Below are 12,106 nucleotides of genomic sequence, written 5' to 3'. Positions count from 1 at the left end.
CGGCAAAGGCAAATGGCGCCTTCAAAGCGTGGTTTTCTTATCAATTTATCTGAAGTTTTTTTGACGGCAAGTCGGCAAACCGAGTCGTAATATTGTTTCTTCCTGCTGCTTTTCGGAGCTCCTACAGTCGGCAAGCGTAATTCAATTTGTGTTTCTTCAAAATGGGGCCTTTAGCGTGCTAAATAAGGCTCCGTACCGTAAGCCGAAAGCAAGAAAAGTTGAAACACACAACAATGCTTCTTGTTGTAACAACCAGTAACACGGTACTGGTAACGTTGAGTGTGTTTTTGTCCGAACTTATTTCCGGTCGGTCATTCGGGTGAATGGTCGAAAGGAACATTTATGATGCACGATAAATCATCCCCAAAAAGCCGGACTCATAACCTTCAGGAAGGAACTGCCACACCACTGAAGCTATTTTTACACTTTCCTCTAACATGCTCTTTAAAGAATGAAGCGTTTGTACATTTCATTGTCGTATAATTAATGTTCACAATGACCCATTCATGAGCAGTTATGGATATAATTTATTCCAATTTACCAAACATTTCTAAGTCATATTTTATTCCTGTGTTCGTGTTGTGTAAAAAAACTATAAATGAGTGAATGAAAGCGTGCCCGATTTACAGATGAATCGTTAATGTTTTACAACCATATAAAATGTAAATATTTTTTAAATATTGTTGTCAAAAAATCGTTCGTATCAAAAACTTGGATGGAATTGTATTAAATCCAAATTCGTACAAATTGATAACACCACTATCACGTACTATTTTCCTATCGTTTTTTCATCTTTACCGTTATCCAATATCCGTTACGTTTCTACGTACTCAATATGGAAGTTTAGTAAAAAAAATCTCTCAAAAAACACTCTCCAGACAAAAAGGGCAAGCAAATGTTCTTTTCGGTACTTTCAAAAGATTTCACAGACTTTTCACTCCTACCCAACTTTCACCCATGCGTAACAATCTTCTTACCAACCAGTCATAAAAAATCACCCTCACCCTATGTAATGTGGAACGGGTGTGGAGTTTTGGCTTAATGTTCGGCAGCTTGGCTCCTGAGCAACACCGAGTGAGACTGATGTCACAGAAGGAAAATGGTTTGATTTTTTTTGTCTTCGTTTAAGCTAAATAAGATTAAATTGAATTGTAACTAGATGACAGAAACAAAGTTGACTTGGGAAACGTTTGCCATTTTGCTCCCGATCATTTGGGGACGCATAAATCGTTCTTTTCACCGAATGATCCTGATGTTCGAGAGTAGTCTATAGTAAACTGAGGAAAGTTTGTTTGAAAAATGTTCTATTGATTTGGACAATGAAACGCATTCAATTACGAAATATAATTTTAACTTACAAGAACCATAATAATCATAAAGCTGTTAATATGTATCATTTCCATAACATTTTTTTAAATTTAATATGCGTAAACGATTACAAATTGAATATTTGCAGGTGTCTTAAATGGATAATTTTGGTAAAATCCCATAATCCACGCTCAAGAAGCACTCGTAAAACCGTTTCAAAATCGCACCATGGACGATGGTTGGTAATTTGGATAATCTTGTCCTCCAAACTCCAACTCCAACTCCAAAACAAGCTGAGTTCTCTTGAGAACTTTGGAATATCGCGGGCAATGAATATTGATGAGCGGAACGCGGAACACCTTGTTCTTTACCACACAGACACACACAAAGAGTCTTTTGCTGCTTACCACCGTTATAGAGAAAAAAAGCCTCACTCAAGCTTTTCTGATAAACTTGCGGCATTCCCAAAGGAACCGCAGGATCGTGTGTTACCGAAACCCCGCACCAAAGCAACATTCTTACAATATTCTCAAAATCAAAACTCAAACCAACGGTGTCGGTGGCGTTGAATTGTTTTCTTTATGCTACCTGAACCATCCAGGTCTTTTTTTTTGGGTGGTATTATTTACACGCCAACAAAATGAGCCACGGCAAAAAAAACCCAAGGTGTGAAAAACTTCTACTTCGTTTCGTGTATCACGGTCAGAACCCACGGGAGTTTTGTGATTTTTGGGGAAACTTTGCTTTCATCAAATACTTTTGAAGAAGCTTTGACTCAAAATCATCCCTGTAGCATGCGGAAAATGATATTGCAAATTGAAAAACCCACATTCCACGTGGGGTAATGAGCGGCTTTGCTTGCCTGCAGGTGCCGATAAATAGCTCTCCGAATCATTGCGATCCATTGTTCACGTAAGGTAAAGTTTCAACCACTTCTCACTCGCGTGAATGTGTGGTATTTTTTTTTTTGGGACAAAAGTTTATCCATCCCACCAGACTTAAATGGTTCGATTCGTTGGACGACATTGCGGTCTAATATATTGATAATCAGCAGCTCGTTTAGAGAGTTACCATCGGGATGGTACAAATTAAGATGTGCGTTCGCACATGATTTAAACATCGTGAATATTTTATTCAAATTAGTGAGCCGTTTAGCAAAAACTTTGCCTGCTGCTTCGCGATGTTTCACCACCTAATTATGTTCCCATCTGCCCTGTTACTATTTCCACCTGTCACGGTGAGTAGCTTTGTAAGCTTTTCCGGCAGATCTTCTTCGTAGTCGGTGGCTTAATCATGGGGATTAGAAAACTTCACTTCACTGGAGCATTCTCGAAATGTTTATAGTACAGTAAAAAGCTTTAGTTTGTTGTTCCGCGTCCAGAAGTTTTTTTTTCTCTCTCGTGCTCCGAATTAAATGCAACTTTTCTCGTTAGTTTTTGTTTTTGATGTTGCAGCATAGTAAATAAGGGGAAATTGATTCACTATGGTACGCGGGATTGACTATCCAGTTAGTTCAGGAAAGGTCCCAGATTATAGTGCTATAAAAAGAATAAAACATCACGAAGAATTTATAAACCAAAAATGGGTTTTTATCATTTAACGTTTTCACAGAGCATTAAGACTTTAAATTTCAACCGTTCCGTACACCATATGTACATACATCCCATACCGTGCACCATTTCTTGCCTGTTTGAGTGCAAGTGCTTTCATGCTTACAGCACTTTATGGCGCTCACACTTAGTCGTTCTGCTTATGACGCAATGCCGCCGCAGAAGCTCCTCGCTAAAGATTTGGTAAGAATGTTCCAAACATATTTTTCCCACTTTTCCTACATTGCATAGAACGGGACTGGGATGCCCAACTGAATTCCGAAGTGAATCCCTCCCAAGGGTAAAGTTACTCTTGGAAAGTTTTTGGGGCCAACGATGCAACGATGCGAGTACCCGCGTTCTCTTGGGTTCACAGAGCGCACTTAATTCCGTGCCAGTTTTCTGCACACGAGCATTGTAACATACCGACGAGCAGAGGGTGAAACATTTGGTAAAATTCTTACCACAACATATTGTTCCGTCAATCTTTCGCGCGACCCATTTGAAGAATGAGAAATGTCTCGTTGTAACATCGCTTTAATCCCCTTTCACTTCAAAGCAAACCTTTCGCTGGGATAATGCGAGAAACGTTTAGCGAATTTATCTTCTTACTGAATTGTTTGGCTTACCTTAGCTTCATCTATGCAAAGATTTGAATTCGATTCAGCACATAGTTTGAGGAAGGGTTCATTAAAGAGCCTTTTTCCACATTTTCCACGTTTTCCACGAATCACAGCATCCACTTCAGCTGATGCTGAGGTAACAAACGAATTACTAAACAATCTAATGAGCTTCCGCAACATTCCTGATGTTCATTTTCCGGTGGAAAAGTTTGCGAGTTCGTTCGATATTGGGCGACTATCATTTTCCAAAGGTGTTGTGAATAAAGTTGTCGTCAGTTCGTTAGCGCTCGATACATAATTACATCAGATACACGCTTGTTTGAGTATTTTTCGTTCTTTCTTAGAATTCCACAATGAAGCCATCGTTAACGAAGCCATGGCATGATGGTATTTTTTGCCATTTCATTTCCGCATATTAAAAGGTGTTTCACTCTTTTTGTACATTAAAAAATCATTTATTTTGCTTACATTTTTTAAATTCATTATTTTTAATAAACTTGTGAACCAAATTTACATAAAGAATCAAATAAAATGTTGGGCAAATACATAATAGTTAGTAATTTTGTTCAGTCTGGAACCTTAAAAACATGATTATTACAATAATGTATTATTATTTTCCAATGAAGCGTAGCAAATATAAAATACTTAAATAATCACATCCGCCATTACACGTAATTTCTTCACGACTCAGAAATTACATACTTGCTTTATCTCAGCCTCTACCCATGGATCTGTAATTACAGCCACATATAAGATTGGATTATCCGACGGTTTGATTCAATTTGGACCCGATCCAATTGGTGGTTCAATATCCAGACAGAACCGCACCAAAAAAAACACTTCACCGAGGTGGTTTGGCAACCACCAATGATTCGATTTTACCCTCCCGTTTTGTTTTTCAACATCGTCCAACCGCCCTGCTGGTATGCAAAAAAAAACCCACAGAAAAGGTGACGACAACGGTGAAAAGCAACACGTACGTGATTCGATTCATGCGTCGTACGTGTGTACAAGGTTCCCGGGTAAAGGAAAATCTGTTTCGCTTGGGTTTATCCTTTCGGAAGGATATTCCAAGCACGCATTAACACTAACAACATCCAATATTCCTTTTTAGACTAAAGATCACCATGTTGCAAAACGGTTTCAGATTGATAGTGATTGAAGGCATATCGGTTAGAAACATAAATAAACTAATGGTTAAACAAACAAGTTTGAGTATCAAAGCAGTTAACAAGATGGTGGAAAAACATTTCTCTAGGATCTCTTCATTTCTAAATCAATCATTTAAATTGAAGTCCGGAAACAAAGAGCATAAAGCAATGGCAATTATGTCACTTATCAGTTAAAAACCTGATGTTTATTACTTCTAATATAATTATTTCCTTGCTATTTACATCTTTTAGATTACTCATTCCAATCAAATCGCTTATTAATAGATTCAGTTTTAAAGGTTGGAAGGTTCACAAGTCAAGGTTCAAATTTGCAAAAGAACAGATCACCCAACCTGGTCTGTTTGGTTTTGTGTCTTTTTCCCCTTCTTGTTCTCTACACACACACCCATTAGTGAAGGTAATATCGAATTGTTTGGTTGTTCTTGTAGCAGCTCATAAATAACAAATAATTTACGAAGCAGATGCGGTCGGGTGGAATGCAAACATAAACGTGTTGCTGCAAACATCATGCCCAGGCCGTATCGTGCTACCCTCACTTGCATCGGTGCCTGTTTGTTTGTTTTGGTGTAGTATGAAACAGAAAATGCTAAAGCTTACGTAGCGCGCAGAACTATCTCGAAAAAGCCTTCCGAGCGTTCAGTCGCTTGAACGAGCATAATTGAGTAAATGCTGGTGCCGGATAATCTCAGGGAAATTACGGTCCGGGGCAATAAGACCCATGGATAAGATCAATTATTTAGCTATTGAAATTGAAGTCTATTTATGAGTTACTCGATACAGAATTGAATTGTGTTTATGCATATTTGCTTGCTGAGTATAATTTATGACTTACGGATACATTATTTCTGATCAAAAATTGCTTGAAAAAATTTAATCATTTCATCTGTTTACTTGTTTCGAAAATGTACAAAATGTATTCTTGTTAAACTCAAATGAATTAAGGAGAATTTTTCGTAAAATACCTACCTTAATTGAAATCATGTTCCACTGAATACGGTCAGCTAATATGATCGCCGTGAAAAATGTACACTTTTACCATAATATCGTTAGTCAATCATTTTGCGTAAAAACGGAACAGCGCTATGCGCGGTTCCAAAATAGCTTACCCTGAAGCGCCAACATCCGTGTTGTATCTGCTTTTTTCCTTACTTTATTTTTGTATGATTGTCCCAATTTTTTTGCACACTGCAAAAGAAAAAAAAACGATTTCACCAAACCCAACCTGAGCCACAACTTACTGCGAAGAGCACCATCAAAGAGGAAAGAAATTTCCGAAATTGTCATGACATTCCACTCTCGGGAATTGGATTATTATTGCTCGGGGAGTTGGGAGTTTTTCCATCCGGCATTCGGGCACTGTTTCGCCAGTTTCCCACACGGATGTGATGTGACATTTTTGGCGTATTTTTTTTATTTTTGCTCTGTGTTTTCCTATCTCTTTATACATTGGCATAGTTTGAGGTAACATTTTCTGACCAGCTGGTACACATGTACGAAAATTAAAAATATTCAAATTTCCACATAAACGTCACTCAACTTCAGCGCTGATAACGCTTCTCAATGGTTCCACAGTGCATATAACTCCTCATTCAAAGCTGGAACTCTCCATGGCTTCATTAACAAGATTGCTTGAAAATGGATTAAATTTTTCCAAAACTTCCACATCCACTGAGTGCCCCAAAACCCTGAACAGATCTACGTTGATGAATGCAATAAAAACCTCCGGCCCGGTTGCGGTGAGGCTATGTTCGCTGAACCGAACTGGTGTTTTCAGGCGCAAAACAATTTTCAACTGCTGTCCTTTATTAGCCCCATAAAAACATAAACTTTTGCTCGCATTCTTTCACCATCGGAGCACTATCGCACCGTTGAAAAGCGAACGGCATATTGTGGACGTGCCGTTCGGGGTTTGCAAACGACCACCAGTTCGATGCCACAAGTGCATCCCATTTTGGACTGTCGCCAAAAAACGATGACGTCAACGTGGTAGCAGTTTATCCCGATGAAACTGCAACATGGAATTGGCTAGTATGACGTCAGCAAATGGACGATAGAAAATGGAGGGGATGAAAGCTTGTCTACCATCTGTTAGTAGCGGCAAACAAACGTCATCATTGCTGGATGTCCTTTGTTTCTCTCGCTCTATCCACTCGATCCGGGTTTTTCCGGCGTATAGGTGAGGGACCAAGCAAGGATTATTCACAACTTAACCTATGGCCGCGACAAACCACGTCTGCTGTTCCGGTCGAAAAATGGAAGACAATGTCTTGGGAGCATGCTTTATGCTTTTGAGGCCATTAACAATTTATTGCTTTTCTGGTTTTATGCCGGACACTGTCGTTGGTTGATGCTGGGCTTGAAAGAAAGTAATGTTGCTAAAATGTATCAAAGTGTGAAATGTTAAAGTAAAATACATTTTCTTGAAATTCGCTTGATATTTTTTAAATCCCAATTTTATATCCTTTCTTAACTGATCGCCGATATCATCACGAAATGATTGATTTCAATGTGTGTATTTTTGGACACTTACATACTTTAAAAAAATGATGTTAGGGTAGGACAAACATAACAAACAGCGCATTATTCAATCAACATTTGTTTAAAAAAAAACTTCGAACAAACAAGGGTTACAACCCCACCAGAATGGCGAAGTTTCTTCTAATAGATCATGTCCTGAAAATTATATTTTTTTTCTCAAACCGCTTGATACATTATGACGATGGTACAAATTGTCATAATGTTGCGAAAATAAATAGACCCTCTGGTGCCATCCCCAGAATCGGCCCGTCAATCCATCGAGCGCTCACGGCACGCAGACGGAAAAAGGTTTTCGTGTTGACTTCAAACGTAACTACGCTTCGCTTCTCGTTTCCTTCCGGTAGTTCCCAACATGCTTTAGCAGTGTTTCCCCCCCGCCCTGTCTAAGTTCAGCACAACACAAACACAAACCTTCCCCCGAGGGAACAAGCGAAAGAAATTGAAGGATACTTTTCCCCATTCACATGGTGTATTCCGAGGTTCGTTTTCTCGCATGGTGCGTAAATCGGTTTATCCTTAGCGGAAGACAGTTGATTCCCCCGTGTACCTTCCGCCAGATTCATCCTCACACCGATTCCAGCGCAGGCAGCACAGCACAAAACAATCAACCGTGCGTGTGAGCCAACACGGGAAGCATTTTGCCACGGTTTCGCGTTAGCTTTTATGCTCACATCGGATCGCATCCCATGTCACAGCGCCTGCCTATCAAAGTGACATCGTGAAATCGGCGAAGGTCAATAGCCGGAAAGTCAGGCAAAGATTTGTGAGAAGGAATGAGAACCATGGCAGGGGAAAAAAACGAAAAACAACGATAACACAAACAGCTGACGATTGGAAAGGACCTTCCATTTACAGCATTCCAGGCTTTGCTCGGCGAGAGCTTCTACACACATAGCCCTTGTATGGCGTACCATAGCTTTTTCCAATACGCTGACAATGATGAAATCCTTCACGGCGATCATTCAAACCCTCCTGACCGTAACCATCCTTACTCGCACCTCCCTCGGTGCACGGTTTTTGTGAAAATGGGCGGATATTTCTGATGTTTCTCTCCGAACCGAATATCCCGCCACCGCAACACACGTTTGATGATTTGTCTCGGCCTTTGCCTCACCGAAAAGTCTTGTTTCGATATCGCTTTCATCGTGAGGACAAAAGCTAAACGGGGGAAGGTGGGGGGAACAAAATACGACGCACTCAAATGGCGTAAAAGTGAACAGGAAAGTTGCTTCATCTCTTCCACCAATTTACCCGCAATCAAATAGACGATTGTGTTGTGCAAGGCATGGGCCGATTGGCCGATGCATGGAGCACGGATGCTGGCGATGTATTCGGTTCGTTTCCAATAATTTTGTGCGTCAAGCACAAAACAACGTTACGAACGCATGAATTGTGTGAACCTGCTCGATGATTCGTTCGTCAAGTGCTAACCGATGCTGCGGAAAACGGAAGACCATTCGGAAGGATAAAGGGTATTAGCGAAGGGTCATCACCGGTTCGTTGTGGAGAGCCGTATGGTAACAATATTTTATACGACGTCAAATAAACTTCACATTGTTTGTTTTGGGCATTAATTGCGATCAATGTGGAGGGAAGTAATGTCTTATAAAATGGTAATAAAATCAAAATATTTCGGCAGATGGAAGATATTTATCTTCCATATAGGAGAAAGTTTCCTTTAATCTTTAAATGTGAAAGTTATATTTAAATATTATTTAATTGACATATTTTTAGTCCCAACATGGTTTTGTTTATATCTCCCAAGCTCAGTAGTATGAGTTAGTACTTAGTATATTTTATTGATTTATATATTTAGTTATTTATTTATTTATTTATTTATTTATTATTACATATATCCGCCATTAGGCTTAACAACGACCCTATCCTATTTTAAACCTTAAACTAATAAAAAGAATAACAATGGAAAATCGAAATTTGCTTTAAGAAAGAAAATGGCAAGTTATCTTATTGAAAAAAAGATCAAAAAAGCTTTTTATAAGGAGGCAGAAGTAAAAATACAAATCTTCCTTACCGTCAGAAAAATTGCCTATTAACGTCACTAGCAGATTGCGTCATTGCCAAGTTAATTGTAACTAGAAATACATTTCATTACTTTATAATTTTCTTCCACACGACTTTTTTTGACATCATCCCCCGGAGATACGCTTCCTACCTTCCGCGGCTAAAGTGTCTGGCAACCGATGGCAAACCGATGATTTCCACACTATCCGACGCATGTGTTCGTTCCCGTTTGTTCCGGTTGTACCTCTTGTGGTACAGTTTTGCCTTTAATCCCTACACCCTCACCCGGTTGTTTGATAATTATAACTTCAGACTAATTAACTTTTCCACCAAAGTGAACTGTAAGAAGCGGTTGAGCACTGTCAGCAACCACGTAAGCTTAATGGAAACCGACTACTGTCTAATGCCAGCCGGCAGTGTAAGACGATACCGGAAGCTTTCGCTCTATCGGCAGCCATTTTTCCAATCACTATCCACTCAAATGTCAATGTCGCTCGGGGTGCCCCGGGTTTCATGTGGCGCCTGTAGCGGATTGTACGAAAAATGATGATGGCAACCAATTTTGTAGCCTCCGCTTGTCGCGGGTTTCCGGAGAAAATTTCACCTCCCCTCCTCCAACCGCCCCAAAATCCGACACCCGCCTGGTGAACCGTGCCGGCACAATATGCGCCTAACCTTATGGTGTGCCATAATGTTGGCTCACTTTTTGCCTCACGATCACTGGTATGACAGCATGGTAATAAATTTTGATTATAGCCTTAACAAGGAGGCTTAAACATTCGGCTTCTTCATCTTGTCGGTTTTGTCGGAAGCAATATCTAAAGGCGCTTTCCGCTTCCCTTCCGTCCCAATTCCGTGATCGCGCATCCGGAAGGTTATTCGTTCCGTTTTGGCTTTCGGTTTGCCGCCGCTAACCACCGACCGACGCCGGTAGCGCCGACGTTCGACGAATACTAATCATACGTTGAGTAGTCCGGAGATTATGGCTTAAAAGCCCCGCATCTTTCAGCTACGGAATGATTCCCCTGGTGTCTTTTTGCGTTCGGCCCTCTCCTGTAGTGCAATCTATCCCAAAACATCGTCCCAACACGTGGGTTTTGTTGATTGATAGAGCCCGTTGTGCATAAAGTGGGTGGTGGGGGGTAAAAAAATGACCTACAAAGGGTAAACAGCAACGGGGTACGGGTTGTGCACACAGTTCTAATGAGAATGGTACGTTTTGTGGATACGTGAAAGGCACTCCCAACGACGACACGTATCCAGACCACATATTCGGGCACAATCCGTGTACACGATTATGCCTTTTGGGGGGTAAAATCTGAAATATGCTGCACCGCACAAACTTCCCAGATTGAAGTGTAGTGCGATTATTGAAAGTCAAGCCTGTCGGGAGAGCTTGCTGATAAGTGTGGCTTGCAGTAAATGGGTCCACCGATTGGAAATTGAAATCTGTTCTATAATGCAACATTGAAATCCTCTTATAATGATTTACATAGTGGCTTTTAAAAATAAAGGCATATTGTTTCTTTAAAAACATATTTTATGGCATTATTAAGGCATGTTTCGGTCAATTCTTTGCTACTTATTTTTAATCGAACCAGTACATAAAATTGAACTTAAACAAATTGCTTATTCCATCCTCCAGTGACTAACAAATCCAGCGACCAGCATCTTAACTGGGGCAGTGTTACAAAACTTGTACTGTTTCTAATATCATTAAAAGCCCCGTAAGACTATTTATCTTTTTCAATGCTCTTCTTCTACCGGGACGACAGCGCTCGTACTGTTCCGTACGACCGTGGCTCAAACTCGTTAATCTTGTTTTTGCAATGATGACACCCCTTGGCAGCTAGCAAAAAAAAGGTCCTTCAAAACAGAAGCGAACAAAAAACAAAACGACCACTTAATTGAAATAGCTGTGAAAGTGATGCGAAGGAGAATAAAAATTCTTGTCACAAACAACCTAAGCGTGTTGACAAAAAAGACACAAAAGAAAGCGTTTTTTTGGGGGGGTTGGGTTTGGTACGTTGCAATAAAGAAATGGAAAACTGGCAAACTCTTTACTGGCATTAAGGAAGATGCTTGGAATGGTTGGGATTATTTAAAGTGGCATAGAAAGTTGTAGAAACCAATTTCAATTTTTAATGTAATTTGGTTATTTTTTTTTTGAGAAATTTTCTTAAAACTATGGGTTATAAACTTGATAGAATATTTAGTTTATTCTGTAATGCTATAATCATTCAAAGAGGTACATCCATTGGCAATATTTTATATAAACAAATCCATTTTTTTTCAGACTTTTTTTTTGAGAAAAATTTAAATTTTCAAAATAACATACCGTCGACAATTCACGAAAATTTCAGCATCATTTCACGAACTTTCATATTCAACGCCTGGATCTAGCATTACATGGGTTTTCAGACAATTCCTTTCCGAGAACCTTCCAGAAACACTTTTCCAAATCACCACACCTCACCTTTGTGCCAAATCGTACCGATATCTGTAACGGACACCTCACCAACACTTGCTTCCTCTCCCAACAGGACATCGACTATGACGGGTTTCGAAAGTTTCTTGACTCGTTTCTGGACTGCGAAACACCGGAGGACTTGTCAAAGCACCTGTTCATATCATTCCTGCAGCCGGCCCTCTACCAGGCACAGCAGCAACAGCACAGCCATGGGAAGGCCCTCAGTCAAATGGCGGCAATTAGCAGCAATGCGGCCTGTGCGCCAGTAACATCCCATAATCGAGGTAAAGTGCAAAGATCGCATCAACATACTTTTCGGTTCGGTTCGATTTTCATATGCAACGGCAAACAATGATGAACATTTCGTGCTTTACCTTCCGTCCA

General features: G+C 40.0%; 1 protein-coding gene across 5 annotated transcripts in view; it reads left to right on the top strand.

Moving 5' to 3' along the window:
• The window catches only part of LOC125771134 (diacylglycerol kinase 1), a 73,672-nt gene that overhangs the window by 42,816 nt on the left and 18,750 nt on the right, over window positions 1-12,106 (top strand). For all 5 annotated transcript variants that reach the window (XM_049441480.1, XM_049441483.1, XM_049441481.1 and 2 more), the window contains exon 5: window positions 11,796-12,006. In XM_049441480.1, coding sequence (XP_049297437.1) covers window positions 11,796-12,006 — 211 coding nt within the window. The remainder of the gene's footprint in view (window positions 1-11,795; window positions 12,007-12,106) is intronic.

The sequence above is a fragment of the Anopheles funestus genome, chromosome 3RL (assembly GCF_943734845.2).
Source record: "Anopheles funestus chromosome 3RL, idAnoFuneDA-416_04, whole genome shotgun sequence".
Taxonomy (NCBI): Eukaryota; Metazoa; Arthropoda; class Insecta; order Diptera; family Culicidae; genus Anopheles; species Anopheles funestus.
The sequence above is the reverse complement of the archived record's forward strand: the minus strand, read 5'-3'. Positions and strand labels throughout refer to the sequence as shown.